Source organism: Bombyx mandarina, chromosome 23 (assembly GCF_030267445.1).
Source record: "Bombyx mandarina strain Sakado chromosome 23, ASM3026744v2".
Lineage (NCBI taxonomy): Eukaryota > Metazoa > Arthropoda > Insecta > Lepidoptera > Bombycidae > Bombyx > Bombyx mandarina.
The window spans coordinates 11,956,581-11,973,564 of NC_143229.1; the positions used below are offsets into that span (position 1 = coordinate 11,956,581).

At 35.0% G+C, this 16,984-nt stretch overlaps 2 protein-coding genes across 2 annotated transcripts in view; one reads left to right on the forward strand and one right to left on the reverse strand.

The window, feature by feature from the left end:
* The window catches only part of LOC114245929 (uncharacterized), a 35,320-nt gene extending 18,564 nt beyond the window's left edge, over positions 1–16,756 (reverse strand). Inside the window, exon 1 of the mRNA XM_089737829.1 lies at positions 16,600–16,756. The gene's annotated coding sequence lies outside the window, so the exon portion shown is untranslated. The remainder of the gene's footprint in view (positions 1–16,599) is intronic.
* Positions 6,010–6,750, forward strand: LOC114251831 (uncharacterized). The gene has a single exon (XM_028186226.2). It carries the CDS (start codon positions 6,010–6,012, stop codon positions 6,748–6,750), a length of 741 nt encoding a protein of 246 aa, XP_028042027.2.
* Positions 16,757–16,984: the final 228 nt, after the last annotated feature.

The window sequence follows — 16,984 nt, forward strand, 5'->3', positions numbered from 1 at the left end:
CATGCGAGGTTTGGACGTTGGTTGTTGAGCGACAGGAGGTTTTAGTCAGTTCGACTCTGACATACCCCGCCCAGTATCCCCAGAAAAGGGCGGAAGTCCGGCGATTTCCTCCTGACCAAAAAAAAAAAAAAAAAAAAAGGGGTATGAAAAATAGATAGTAGCCGATTCTCAGACCTACTGAACATACTATTGATACACAAATAAAACCAATAAAACATGGCTGAAAAATGTATAGTATTGTATAGCTCTCAAATATATTAAGTGTATAATCTATGATGTATAGTGAGTAAGTAAAACAGGAGACCGGCTTCGTTCTCATCCCTACTACGTGATGTTTGCTGGATGAGTGGTGACACCTGGCGGGGATAGCTGATCGATTGATAGTTGATCAGTAGCCGACCCGCGAGGGCGGGAGACCAAATTCAATTTTAAAAAAATCATAATTAAAGGAACTTGAAATTATAAACTCTGAATAAGAATTTATCGTACTACAATTATAATATTTGATTGCCATCTTGCAACCTTATAGCGGATCTGTGCATAGCATAAAAAAAATATTAATCGGGATGGAAAAATAGGGGTTGATCATATAAGAGTGAAAATTGAGAGTAATGTGATTTTTTTTATTTTAAGTCATGACAAAACAAAATAAAAAACTTGCCAAAAAAATTAAAGTTTATAATTAACAAATAAAAAATAGGGGTTGATCATAGAGGGATGAAAAATTTAGAGTAACATCAGATTTTTTATTTTAATTCATGACAAAATAAAAATAAAAATGAAGATCTTGCCAAAAAAATTAAAGTTTATTAATAAATAAATAACAAATAAAAATAGGGGTTGATCGTAGAGGGGTGAAAATTTCAGAGTAATATGAATTTTTTTATTCTACGTCATGACAAAATGAAAACAAAATTCTCGCAAAAAAATTTAAAGTTTTTAATTAGCAAATAAAAAATAAGGGTTGATCGTAGAAGAGTGAAAATTTAGGGTTGTATGTATTTTTGTATGCTGTATCATAAAAAAATAAAAACAAAAATTTTCGTCTAAAAAATAACAAATAAAATTTAGGGGTGGACCACCCTTAACATTTAGGGGGATGAAAAACAGATGTTGTTCGATTCTCAACCCTGACCGATATGCACGCTAAGATTCACGAAAATCGGTCGAGCCGTTTTGGAGGAGTATGGCAACGAAAACTGTGACACGAGAATTTTATATATTAGATAAAGATATTATATAGATTTTAATATCTAAGAACGAAGTAAATTATATTCAAACTTTATGTATTTACTACACTTTAGTATAGTCGGAGACTCTGGACCTCAAATTATAGTTGGAAGAAAGTACGGGTACGTACCGAGTATGGTCTGCTAGAGAAAATCCATAGTTTTTCTTCTTCTATTTCCTATCTATATCTATATCCTATTTTGAGTACATTTTATCTGCGAGGGCCTTGCAGTACTAAATATTTACATAATTTTATTTATTACGTAAGTTTTTTGGCCTGTTGATAGATGGAAATAGTTCCAATGGTATTACAATTAAAGCATATTTTATTATGCTTGCATTATATGCTTGACATAAAATTATATTATAATAAGACTTTTATTAAAATTTTATGCGATTAACCTTTCAGTCGCTGATTTGAAGTTGGGCATATACAATTGTATAAAGTTGTAAGAATCATACAATAAAACAAGTTTTACCCGTAACTCGTGCTACTTGTTCTTGGAACTAAAGTATTTGTGATGACTGTTTTTGTATGTCAAGGTAAGTAGTAAAATTAGCGACTCGCAATAACCAGCAAAATGACCAGCGCCACTCCGTCTATACGGTGTTTCAGAAAAACACAAACCTTTTAGCCTGTCCGCACTTCCAAAAATATGGTAAGAAAACAATTCTATCACAAATAACAAAGAAACATTACCGAAACTGCGTACATTAGGGTGTTTGCGTGCACAAAAACATTCCTTCAGATGGCATATTCAGTTCAATGGCCCGTCGGATTTACGCGGCAAAGTTTTATTAGGAACCGGCCAAACCGAGCGAGATCAAATACTTTTATCTGTTCCCTACAATGTGCTCGAACATTTGCATGCTCGTTCCAAGGGAAACGAAATCTACTCAGTCTAAATGTCGGATAAAAGAAGTTAAAATCGTTTTGTTTATTCTCTGTTTTTTTTTCCCGCCAATATTTTCGGTACTTCTTTGGAGTTTGTAACTTATTATGTTTCTATGTGTGTATATTGGAATGTGATTGTTTTGTAAAACGCAATTGAGTTGGAAATTAAGAAGTTGAATAATATTTGCGATCTAATTCATATTTAGATTATGTCTTATTTTAATTTGTATTTTCTTGCAGAGTCGATTATATGGATTTTGGAATATGGTTTCATCTTATAGTCTTACTGTAATTTTCATTGATCACAAAGTTTAGAAAGATGGGCAGTCAGCCCATTGAGTTTCTCGCCAGATCTTCTCAATGGGTCGCGATGACGATCCGATGATGTAGAATAGATACTGCGAAACATTGCTCTTGCTAAGGCTAATGTTAGCAAATTCTCTCTACCTATCTAATTTTATTCTATTTAATTGAGCCCGTGAGCTCATCTACCTATCCGCGCGAAGTTGGAAGAGCCTTTTAAGTTGCTAGCTCATAAATCCGTAAATAGAAGATATTGTGATAAGTAATGCGTGTACATGATCGTGTCATGAACGGTTCGATTTTAACGGTAGGCAGCGGCTTGGCTCTGCCCCTGGTATTGCTGAAGTCCATGGGCGACGGTAACCACTCACCATCAGGTGCACCGTATGCTCGTCTGCCTACAAGGACAATAAAAAATATATAAAAAAAAATGGAAAATTGAATTCAACGAAAAACATCACAAAAAACGCGATACATTTCAGAAAAAAGTTAAGTTTTTGTTAAAGTGTTTTAATTAAAAATGCATAGAACTAAATTCGATTCGCACTCAAAGTAGTTTAAACATCAATTCAGTTCAACTTTGAGAAATATGGGGAAACCCCAAATTATCATTAGGAAGGCATAATACATGCATAATATAAATTGTAATGTTCTCTAATTGCAGTAAAATGTTACGAAGTTATTTTTATCAAGAACTACACACGGCCTAAAAGTAACGGTTAATAATTATATAGAACTGGAGCTAGAATTTTCGGGTGTCGTGTCTACGGCCAATTGAGACCACCATAAGCGTTGATGAAGCTTAAGTGGGGCTCACAACCATCTTTATTTAAATGATTATTAAAGTCTATAGACACTATTGTGAGAATAATCGCTCACTGTAGACAGGTGGTCGAAACGTCAGTGCCATAGGAATAAAAGTTATTCCTCTAAATATAGAAAGAGAATACCGAGTCGATTGAACAACAATAACAAATCTTCGTTACAAAAAAAATTGTAATGAAAATTATACTATATTTTGTGAATTTCATTGGCTACATTCACCTGAAATCAGCATTTAATTATGGATCGTTGCACATTCATTGATTTTTTTTTGTGGCTTAGCTAATATGCTTCAGGTTGACTCTTGACGTGTGACAGACTTCCAAACCTTCGTTCACGTAATCTTTAAGCCCACTTAATTCATAGTATTGTTACGGGCTGAGGGTTCGGAATAAATAAAAAAATTCTACCTACAATTCTAGTACAAACTAAAACTGTTTTAGCACTTAGAGCACTTCACTTTAAAATTCTCAATTCGCTTCTTCCGCTTCGCTTCAGGTGATCCGTTCTCTGTTTCGCTTCGAGTAGTTCCGATTACTAACTGACTGTGTGCCATCCCTGCAACGCTTTTATAGTCGATACGACATCCCTAGAATCGCCGAGGACTTTCCTTACAAGTCGAGTACTTTCGATGCGTGTTTCCGCTATATTACAATAGATGGCGTTGTCTTCTCGAGAGTTATAGATGCTACTAGATCTTTCGATATTCGTTCGGCTATTCGGCGATAGATGGCGTTACTCTTAGCGGCGTAACAGTAAGTTAATATAAAAATGTCAGAATCGATTTTTGAAAACATTAACGTTTTTGTGGTTCTTTCCCTAGATTGTGCAAGTTCGTTTCACGAATTATTTTCATTACCGTAAAATTTCCGAAATTAACAAGCAGTAAACGGTTTTTATTTTTCCCAATTATTATTCATAATATTTCACAATTGAAATGCGTTATTACGATTGTATCTTGATATACTAACTAGTCACTTAACGTTTTAGTCACACGACATTAGGACCTTAGAAATATAATTATATTGTTACTTCATCAAAAATAATACTCACAGAAATATCAGAAACCAATAAATCGTCGAAAGGTAATACGAAGGACCTCATTAAGCATTAAGGAAAATCATTCGCTTAGAGCCATTGTATTAAAGCTGTAAATCACATGAAATGTAAAACTGTATTTCTTGCTGCTTCGCGAATGTTGTTTAGTTATAATACAATATTCGAAAGTTTCATATTAAATGCTTAAAAGTATGTTTTTGTGTGATATGTGAGGTATCCTATATTGTATGTGTTGGCAATCCAACGAATTGGTATAAAATCTTTTTTATTGTTGTGGTTGTGGTGGCAACATTAAATTTGAATTTTGAAATTGACATTTGTCATTCTCTTTTTTCCGTGCTATTGTACGCGAATTATAAAATTTCCAAAATAAAATAATTATACGTGCAATCCTCGCGAGTTTATTTATTAAGTTCCTTGCCCATCCTAATCCTACAGTCCACAACAGTAAGTCTAGTTGGTATCAGGCCTATTTCTGCTGGGAAGAAGTCACGCTTTCCAGTAGGAAGGACCGGAGCAGACGTCACGCTATACAATTGTGATGGGGTTAACATGTTTTATGGTGGGTAATAAATTCTGACGGGCTATTAGATTGCCTACAGGCTCCGGTAAATACATATGGCCAAATAGGTTATGTGGGCTGTGGGCTCGCTCATCCATCTAAGCTTTGATTATATCGTAGCTTAATCCGTGTTTTTAAAATTAATATTAAAATTACTTGTTTACCGCTGGAAGGACCTCTTGTGAGTCCGCATAGGTAGGTACCACTACCACGACTATTTCTGCCATGAAGCAGTAATGCGTTTCGATTTGAAGGGTAGGGCAGCCGTTGTAACTATACTGAGACCTTAGAACTTATATCTCAAGATGGGTGGCGCAGTTACGTTGTAGATGTTTATGGGCTCCAGTAACCATTTAACACCAGGTGGGCTGTGAGCTCGTCCACCCATCTAAGCAATAAAAAAAACTGATATTTTAAAATTATGAACGGTTGATATAAGTGTGCTGGGCCCAAGATGGACATCAAATATTACTATAAAAATGGACTGTTTCAAATTCTTAAATGTATTGGATATCTAAAAAATATATTGAAATTGACGCCACTATTATAAAAATTCAATAAAAATAAAAAATAGTTTTGAGATTAATTTTCTAATAATAATAAGTAAATAAGTGTTGGATTGTGAGATACTTAAAAAACTTTTCTTTTCTTAATGTTTAATTTATTAATTATGATAAGAGAGATGTTCCTAAGGTATGTTTATCCAATGTATGGTTTTGAATCTCGGTCAGGTTAAAACCACAATTCATACAATGTTTTTCAGTTCAGATTCGGATTCCGGTTCCGGTACTCGTATCATACATGTCATTGTATTGTCGCTCCGAAAATAATCGCACAAATAAATAGATACAAGGCAAGGTTCGTTAAAAATTACTATTAAATGTGAGTACGAAGGTGCCGCGAAGTGTTGAAATTAGTTACCGCCACACAACTATTGAATTTGACAAAAACACGGACGAAAACAAACCAACAGTATTTGGAGGTTAGAATATTGTTATAACCAGAAAGCACACACACTAACGTAAAACTACTGAGAGCCTGTCAAAGTCACCTCGTACGCAACTATCAACGTCAGTTCAGTGCTGCCAAGGCTATAAACTAAAATAACCTTAAATAATACGTTCCATTCCACGCAAATATGGATGAACAATTTGAACTATTCTTCGAAAAAATTAAAACTGAAATGAAGAACCAATCAGATTCTATAACAAGTACTATTATGGAAAAAATTGGTGAAAAATTAGAACCTGTGATAGAAGAAAACAAAAAATTAAGAATTAAAGTTGAGCTTTTGGAAAAAAAGATAGAAACTTTAGAGAGAGACAAAAAAAACAACAATATAATAGTCCACGGGCTGAAAGAGGGAGAAAAGACTACAGAGCAACTGCTTAAAAATACTAAGGAAGTATTTTTGAAAACATTAAATATAAATATTCAAGATTGTGAAATAAACAAGATTTATCGTATAGGGAAAGAAATCAAAGGTAACAAACCTAGGCCGACACTCTTATCCTTTGTTAGTGGATTGAAAAAAAACGAGATATTAAGGAATAAGAAGAAGTCGAAGGAAATAACATTCACAGAAGACTACTCTAAATATATTTTAGAAAAGAGGAAAGCATTAATACCACAATTAACAGAAGAAAGAAATAAAGGCAAAATCGCTTACCTAAAATACGATCAACTCATAGTAAAGGAAAAATCAAACACATATTATGAGAAAAGAAAAAGGGAGGTATCTACTTCTCCGCAATACTCTCAGCCAAAAAAACAACAAATTTCATCTTCATCGAAGGAGATAGTGAACGTATATGACATGATGAGAGCTAGGTCCAACTCTCTTACCTCTACAACCTGTTCAAGAGACAAAAAATCATAGCAATTGGATATCGGCGATCGGAATCAAAAAACAATCTATAAACAACTTTACAAATCAATAATAGCAAACAACCCTCCCCCAAGCCGGCTGGTCCCCGTGGGGGAAAAAGACCACAACCCTCCAGCAAACATTAACATTAATAATACAACTAATGCAACCAAAACAACTGGCATAACAAAACCACTACAACCAACCCTCAAAATTGGAACATTAAATGTAAGATCACTAGCTACAACAAAAAGCTTTATAGAACTAACGTATATGTTGCAACAAATAAAAATCGATATACTTGGCTTAGCAGAAATTAGAAGAATGGGGTATGCAATTGAAGAACATGAAAATTATATATTTTGTTACAAAGGTGAAACACTCGGCCAATATGGAGTTGGATTTTTAATAAACAAAAAACACAAGAATAACATTGTCAGTTTTTCAGCGTTCTCAGAACGAGTCGCTCTATTGAAAATAAAATGCAACAACCAACTGCTTTCAATAATACAAGTATATGCACCCACTGAAAAAGCTACAGATGAGGAGATCAACTCGTTCTACACAACTCTACAGATAGCGCATGGTCACACAGGAGAAAGCGTATTCTTAATCGGTGATTTTAATGCAAAAGTTGGCCAACTGAAAACTGAAGACAGTGAAAACTTTGTTATGGGAAAATTCGGTTACGGAAATAGAAATGAAAGAGGAGAAAAACTAATTCAATACGCACTGGAACATAAGCTGTCAATTATGAACTCCTTTTTTAAGGCTCGAAAAAACCGCAAATGGACTTGGCTCTCCCCTTGTGGTAAAGTAAAAAATGAAATTGACTTTATACTGTCAAACCACCCCAAAAGGATTAGAAACATAGAAGTACTACATGGCTTTGGATTCAGATCTGACCATCGCTTAGTTAGAGCTACGTACACGCTAGAACAAGGTAAGAAGAGCAGAATATCATTTAATGCACAACCTAAGCTACTAAGGACAAATGAGGATACATCTTCATACTTAAAAAACCTTGAGATCAATATACGTCAACTGGAAACATGCCAAGAAGAAGATATTCAACCTTTTTACAACAAACTAGCTAACATCATCAACACCAGCCTTGCTTGCAGATCAAAAAATAAAGAACAAAAAATGATTAATAAAATACTTAGCGAGTCTACAAAAACTTTTCTCACAAGACGAACGGAACTGCTAAAAATAAAACAAAAAACGAAAGAAATGAAGGAAGAACTAAGCACACTATTCAAAACTACAAGTAAGGCAATAGATAAAGACTACAAAGAATATAGACATAAAATCATTGAAGATAACCTAAACGAATACAGAAGTACGAAAAAAGCCTATAAGAAATTGAGCACACACAAAAATTGGATTCAGAACTTAAAATCTAAATCAGAAGAAACGAAAACCAGAAATGATATCATGAACTGCGCCACAAACTTCTACAGAGAATTATATTCCGAATCGATTTCTTGTATTACTACAGTCGAAGCAGCAATAGCAAACTCTCAAAACACGAATGAATTGCCACCAGTAGATGAGAAGGAAGTCATAAAACATATTAGCAAACTTAGACCACATAAAAGCCCTGGTCCTGACGGCATACAAAATGAAGCACTGAAAACTGGCGCTATCCTACTAAGTCGGCCACTTATGTATTTATTCAACAAGGTTCTGAACATAGGCCAAGTACCGATCCAATGGAAAAGATCTGATATAATCCTTATATACAAGAAAGGAGACCCTCAAGACATATCTAACTACCGCCCGATTAGTCTTCTTTCAAGTGTATACAAACTGTTCACGTCAATACTACAAAGCCGGCTGAGCCCGCAGATAGATAACTATCAGCCAGTAGAACAAGCAGGGTTTCGTTCTGGATTTTCTACAACGGATCATATACAAGTTTTACAACAAGTAATGGAGAAATACAAGGAATTCAACAAGCCACTTTACATTGCTTTCATTGACTACGCCAAAGCGTTTGATACGATCTCTCATGATGCTATTTGGGAAGCGCTGAATAAATGCTACATAAACGAAAACTATGTAAGAGTACTGAAAGACATTTATGAAGGTAGCGTAAGCCAAGTCAAACTGGAGACGCGAGGTCCTGATATACCGATCCGTAGAGGCGTAAGACAAGGAGACCCTCTCTCACCTAAGCTGTTCATAATGGTACTACAACACGTTTTTGATAATCTTAACTGGCAGGCGGAAGGGATTAGAATTAACAAAGATCGGCTTACACACCTCAGATTCGCAGACGATATTGTCTTATTTTCTGAAACAAGCAAAGGATTGGAAAGAATGATAACAAGTTTAAATGAAGAAAGCGAAAAGGTGGGCCTCAAAATGAACGAAAATAAAACAAAAATAGTTACTAATGATTACATTAACGAAATATACTTGAACGGAAAGCCGCTTGAATATGTGAGCAACTACATATACCTGGGAAAACAACTATCATTCGATGACAATAATGAAGAACTAGAGGTGGAGCGGCGTATCAACATGAGTAGGAAAAAGTTTTGGTCCCTGAAGGAAATCTTGAAAGGGGAATTCCCCCTTTACCTAAAGAAAATTGTGTTGGATACCTGTGTCCTACCTACTCTTACATACGGATGCCAAACGTGGACATTCAGCACCAAAACAAAAAATAAACTAATAACATGTCAAAAAGCAATGGAAAGAAGCGTACTAAAAATAAGAAAAATACAAAAAGTAAAAAGCGAAAAAATTAGACAAAAAACTAAAGTTATAGATGCCTTACAATATGCTTTAAAACAGAAATGGCAGTGGGCAGGACATATAGCAAGACGCACAGACAAAAGATGGACATTACAGACAACTATGTGGAAAGGACCAAGAGGAAAAAGAAGGAGAGGGCGCCCTAGAAAAAGATGGATAGACGATATAAAAGCGATAGCAGGAAGCGATTGGATAAGGAAAGCCATGGACAAAGTGATCTGGAAGAAGCTGGAGGAGGCCTTTACCCGAGAAGGGGTTCCGATCATTGATACAGGAGAAAGCAACGTTAGCGAATAAAAGAAAATTAAAGAAATTCTACCCTAGTATATTTAGATATTAAATCGCATGTAATATATTATCATTATGGATTGGAAATAAACAGGCTTTATTATTATTATTATTATTATTATTAATGTTTAATTTATTAATTATGATAAGAGAGATGTTCCTAAGGTATGTTTATCCAATGTATGGTTTTGAATCTCGGTCAGGTTAAAACCACAATTCATACAATGTTTTTCAGTCGTAGTATGAAACGTTATTGATCGGTATCCATAATCCAATGTAGCTGTGATCTTTAACTCCTGAGCCAAAGTCGTCATTTAAGGGAGGATAACATAGCCAGTAAAACAAATCGAAGAAAAATCAAAACACATCAATTTTGAACGTAAGCGCAAGCAGTAAGCGACGTGTCAGTCAGTCAGATTAAATTCAGTGTTGTCAGTATAACGAAAAATAATTACATTAAATTGATATATCGATTATTTTTTTTAATAACCGATAGTTGATTTATTTTTCTTAATCTTTTTTTTACGAGTACACATTCTTTTTTATGTTTTTGTTTTAGTTGTACATATTTAAATAACAATACTAGTAAAGTTTTTTTTATTGCTTAGATGGGTGGACAAGCTCACAGCCAACCTGGTGTTCAGTGGTTACTGGAGCCCATAGACATCTACAACGTAAATGCGCCACCCACCTTGAGATATAAGTTCTAAGGTCTCAAGTATAGTTACAGGTTAAAGTCCAATGGGTATGTCTTTAATGTTATTTTATGTGCTTTTAATCGATTAAAATCGATTTATTAACTCATTAATATAATATAAAACATATAAATAAAACATTTTAAGTATTCTCAAATACTGAAAATGTTTTATTTATATACTTAAAATGTTTACTTAATACGTAATAGGTTTTGTGCTGGCAATATTTTTCCCGCAAAAATCAAAAACATTGTTTTTTCAATAGAGTTACTTTTTTTAAACTACTTATTGTAAACTGTAGTGGCGCTCATTTGGAAGAAAGTAAATGCATATTTATTTATGACAAAATTAATGCACTAAGTATTTTGACTCTAATCTATTGTCCGCTTTGGGCCTGAAATGGGCATTCCCCTTTCAGCATCATATACGGTTTCGGCAAAAGTAATTTTATATGTCGTATGTATATGGTCTATCTTCTACTTATATAAGGCTTTTGTACTATATTTCATTCACATTACAGGAGTCATTCGGTTCGAATTCAAATTCGAATTAAGACATTCTACATTCAACGTCCCTACGGTTTTTTTGAGCCCGTTACGATGGAAACGTATACAAAAAAAACACATGTGGCACACGGGGACTGCCGCGGTAAAGCTATTGCATAGCATTTTTTATCAACTTATGCAATTATAATTAGACAATAATAATTTATTATTTATATATTAATATATTAATAATTTATTTAATAATTTATTAAAACAATAATAAAATAAGACCACGCTATATTTATAAACATTAACAAAAAACCAAACAATTAACTGTCCCCTTCACACTTATAAGCTAGACCGGGCGAGAGAGAGATGGGCAGACTTTTCATGATGCGCATGCAGTGCGACGTCACGCCGTGCGCTTATTCACAAACACTACACAAGCGCAACGTGTGAATGTGTTGAATGCGAGCTACATTGTAGGCGGAGTGGGGGGTGTTAGGTTGTTTTCGTTACGGAGTTTCTTGATTCGGTCGCCGCGCTCAAGCCCCGCGATAAAAGCTATGCAATAGCTTAAAAGATACAACACAAAACATAAGAAAGAAATACCGTGAGACAATGCCAAACGTTTTAAACTAATATATGACTATGAACAGGTCGCTGCCCTGTAATATCTATAGTGGCTACTTTTAATTTATAATCGTCACTAGCCACTGAAATCAAGGTAATAAAACTCATAATTACGTGAAAAAGTCATAATAATCATAATAATAAAACTCTTTATTTAACACCACATGTACAGAGTAAGCATATAAAACAAATAATACACGTCATATATTGCTTCGAAATTATAATTGCATTAAAATTGCAGAACACGTGCAAGAGCCAGTAAAATTTTGTTAAAAATATTTTTTTTTATATCAAAAGTTCTCTGTTTGATTTGAATGTATTGTTTTCTGTTCGCAGTGACACTGTGTCTTCAAATTTCACGTTTATAGAATATCCTACTTTAGGTTGTCTCCATCGAACCTATTTGGAGCGAAGCCAATCGTTGGCAACTCTAGATAAGCGATTGGTTAGATCGAAAGCTCTGTTCAGACAATTGCTTTCGATATTTTAGAGAAACGAAACAAATTGTTTTGCCATAACTCTGCTAGAAAGTATTGGGTGATACGGATATGTTGTTTATGTTCCAATGCACACAATTTTCAAGAACAGAATCCTAAAGTTTTTTTTTGTTTTAGGTGTATTTATAGTGGGTAGATTGAGAAGTTGACATTTAGTATTTATAAATGTAAAAAAATCTATATCTTCTTTATATATATAATTCTACTGTACTTATGTATGTCACTGAATCTCTCCCTGGATGGTTTAGATTAAAAAATCAGGCGGTATCTAGGCTATTTATCGATATTAAACGGCTGGATCGACTTGAATGAATTTTTGTGTATGCATTCATTCAATCATTTCATTCATTTTGTGTACAAAAGACAACGTCTGTCGAATCCACTAGTATAGTGTATGTATATTTATTTAGGAATTCCACTCCCATGTCGTTCAATATAAAAAAATATAAATTAAGGGAAATAACAAAACGGAGTTCACTTAATTCATTCAATTTTGCGAGAACTCATTCTGACTGCTAATCTATGAGAAGCAATTGGGAATTAGAATATTACAATATTATATAATATCAACCACGCAACTCTATGTCTAAGGCTAAACGTGCGCACCGAATTGTCAAGTACCATCTACGAAGTGCCAAGTGTACAAAGTTTCGACTTTATCGCCTAAAATACACTCAAAGATCACGAGCAAACAGATAGATCTATCTTGCGTCCCTTGCGAGTGCCCAATATACTGCTACAATGTAGCCCTATTCACATGATTAAAACAATCGTCTTTTTCATTTCAGTAATCTTTATTAAGAGTTCATATAACGGTTATCTTTATTGCTTCAGCGCTTCGAAAGAGCGCGCATGCAGCGTGCAATATTAAATAATTTTGTGGCCTCAACTAATGGCCTGGAAAGGTGTCGATAAGCTACTGAACCTAAAATGATGCGTTAAAGTGGCTTCTTTAAACAAAAAGTCTTCATTTTCAGCATCCACTTCTATCTGTTCGGTTGAGAGCCACTGCAAATACAACGGTGCTACCTTTTTGAAGTTATACTTCTTTAGGCGCGTTATGAAAAATTTATGAGAGTGAAATTATAAGATGCGCGCGCACCGTGACACAAAATTAACAGAATGAAGTTGCCCACTAAATTGCTCATTACAATACGACCGACGTAACTTGGCGAGTCTGAATATAGCCGCAGGTGAACTTTCCGAACCGTACCGAGAATTACCGAATTTATACGATGTCAAGAAAAGGGATGTCCAATATGCGTGTTTGAGGATGCTGTTTAATCGATTTTTTTCAAATTGATTAAAAATAAAAAATAAAAGAAATAAATTTAATAAAAATAAAGTATAACTTCTTACGCGCGTACATAAGTACACGTACCCTTTTTTTTTCGAGCAGGGGGCCGAACCTCAATCGAGGTGTCCTTGCATAGGTGACAAGCGAGGTATGTGTCTTTACCATTGTTATCCACGTTCGCTAGTGAATTATTTGGGAATTGAGGGTCAACCTTTGGAAGTTGATGAGTAAACAGCTCACTATTGCTCATGATGATAAGCTATGCTAAACGCAGAATGGTTTCGGGAAGATATTACGAAAATTCGTTATGTTAGAACTATAAATATGTATTGAAATAATATAGGAATATAGAAAATTCGTTTGATTTACGATTTGATACACTTAATTAAATAACTGATTAGATTATTTTTTTTATGTTTTTTTTTATTTTTTATGATACTTTTGGCCCGAAGGTCTTTCCAGTTTCACCAGAACAGGTGGACGAGCAAAGGCTCAGCCAGGAGGGGTGGGATTTGCTAACAACTGCCCGAGCGCCTCCGAAGGAGACCTAACAACTCAAGAGCATTTGCTTCGCGAATGAATCTACTACTGGATCGGAATTCGCGACCCGCTGAGAAGACCCGGCGAGAAACTCAGCGGGCTGATGCATGGGTTAGGTTGCACGTCGACCTCTTTGTCGAGTTCGACGAGTACGGTTACCGGTAACTGATTAAATATTTGTATTGTACGGGTGTGTATATTTATTTGTTTTTTTTTTTACCATATGAAACACATATTTAAAGGATTTATGATAATTCCGTTTTGTTATACACGTTTCTATCTTTTCTTTTTTTATAAACTTGTTTAGTCTAATTTCGTTTTCAACAATATCATTGTCAAGCTCCTAATTTAGATTATACACGATTTTACCGAAAGAAAACTCAAGTATGACTTAAGTTACGTTTTGTACAGTAGTTTAGTTTAAAGTCGTAGTTTAAAAATTTTCCTTTTCTGATATTTAGTATACTTCTCGTTTAAAAACAAAATAAATAACTAATATAATAAAAAAATTAAATAGACGATTTTAAATCCTAACGCGTAACAAAGTAATGACCATCCAGAGGTACAATAAATGTTTATTGCATTTCTGTTTTGGAATATTCGCAACGGCTTCATTTACACCATCGCGTAACTCATAAAGACTAAAGGACTAGTAGCATGACTTAGAGAATTCTCGACATTATTTAAAGCTGTAAACTATGCTTAAAAGTAAATTAAGCGGATGGGATGATAATTTTCCGATTAGAGCAATAGTACAAAAATGGCCTGGCGCGTCGCCTACGTTGGATCTTGGCTTGCATAGAGTGGTTCAGAATGAGTGAGGGATTTGTATTTACATATGGGTTTATAAAGGTAGTATGCGCGGTATGGATATAATATACAACTTACAACCTTACAACTTAGTTGGTTGTTATAATAACCGAATTTACATTAAATAGAATATTCGATTGGATATCACAAATCGGATTTTCAATGTAATTTTGATTCAGTAATTGGATTTTTTTTTAATTGCTTAGTTGGGTGGACGAGCTCACAGTCCACCTGGTGTTAAGTGGTTACTGGAGCCCATAGACATTCACAACGTAAATGCGCCACCCACCTTGAGATACAAGGTCTCAAGTATAGTTACAACGGCTGCCCCACCCTTCAAACCGAAACGCATTACTGCTTCACGGCAGAAATAGGCAGGGTGGTGGTACCCACCCGCGCGGACTCACAAGAGGTCCTACCACCAGTAAATGTATGTTAAGTTTCGCGAAAAAAATAACTAATGTAGGTTATTTTTATTCAAACAATTTTACTAAATTCTTATACTTCGGTGTAAGTATTAGAGTTGTCGCAACGCAGGGCCTGTGTCGTCCTTATTGTTCTTGTGTACAATTCGACAACAGGCCCTGACAAAAAAGGGCAGCGATTTGATGGAAAAACTCTCAGCTATAAGAAGATGAGACCGCCCTCCTGAGACGTTACCTTCGTGCTCGTTGAAGGTGTTAGCGATTAGCGGGGATACTGCACAGGTACACGCTAGCGGTTTGCTCAAAGATTTGATCATCAATAATACATATATTTATTCTCATTGAAAATCGGTCGCATGTTGTAAGGCAAGTTTCGTGGTAGGACCTCTTCTGAGTCTGCACGGGTAGGTACCACTAACCCGCCTATTTCTGCCGTGAAGCAGTAATGCGTTTCGGCTTTGTAAATGTACTGAGACCTTAGAACTTATATCTCAAGGTGGATGGCGCATTTACGTTGTAAATGTCTACGGGCTCCAGTAACCACTTAACACCAGGTGGGCTGTGAGCTCGTCCACCCATTTAAGCAATAAAAAACTAAAATTCAGTTTAATGAAGATATTATATTATATAATATTATTAATACTCCACTAAGTATTCCCAATGTAATATTGAGAGTACTATTACGCGGTGGTATACGCAGCGCGCGAAAAATCTTAGTCTTCGACTGCCTAGGGTGAATTCTGTCTCATTCTATACTCGGATAGAGGTTGTTGAACGACAAGGGGCCTTAGTCGTTTCAACATCAATATAGATCACCTAATGCGCGTGTTAGAGTTTGGCAACTTCCCCCAAAATGCTATTAACTGTGAAATGCAAGTACATATGCTTCTAATTCCAATTATGACTTTGAACCTTATAAAAAAGGAAAGTACACTATTTGGGCGTTGGGTTTTTAATGTGTATATAGGTAATATCTCAGATGTATTGTGTAGCGTACCACCAATCGATCTGATGAAAACGACCAGTTCGCCATGAGTGCAAACGACTAAGAAGAAAATTGGTCACGAGTAATGGTTTAGAAACAATTTACGCATCATGTATCAAAATCAAAATCAAAAAATTTTTATTCAACATAAAAACGAAAGTACATACTTGTTGAACGTCAAAAAGAACTACCGCCAATTCACAAAAACTAGCCTCCGTCCTGAGAAGAACTGGCAAGAAAATCAGCGGGCATGTCTTTTTTTTAAATACTATTAGATTTTTTTTTAAATATATATATTTTTTGATATATTAATTAAAGTAACAATTATTGCAGCGAGCAACTCGTTCCCATTTTGTGCAATCTTCTAGATAATCATTAACTTTATAGTAAGCTCAGGCCGTACAATCGCCTGCAGTAGCAACGCGTCCCAAAGATCTTACCTTGATTCCAGTTAGACCCAAGTGACCTTTTCGGCTCACTCCCAAATCAGAACGGACAAAAACAGAAAGAACTTCGACACAACACTCTTGTCTTTATCATCGTGGTTTATGGAACGTCTGGGAATACCTTTTTCCACGTGCACTTAAATACGTAACATATTTTGAACTAAACAAATGTTATTACTTCGAAACGAACGTCCAATATTTTTGATAGGAACGCTATTTTTGTTGCTTTTTTCCTTGTAGATTATATTAGCTGAGACTGAGAGTATTTTTTACGACCCTGCTCATTATTTCTAGCAATGGGTGACTTTTAAAAGCCAATAAGAAGCTCTTGTATTAAATCTTGGAAATAAATTGGGCGAATTGGAATTAATATTTGTGA

Bases quoted from the DNA above. Each gene is read 5' to 3' on its own strand.
- LOC114251831 (XM_028186226.2), top strand. From the start codon at position 6,010: ATGGATGAACAATTTGAACTATTCTTCGAAAAAATTAAAACTGAAATG.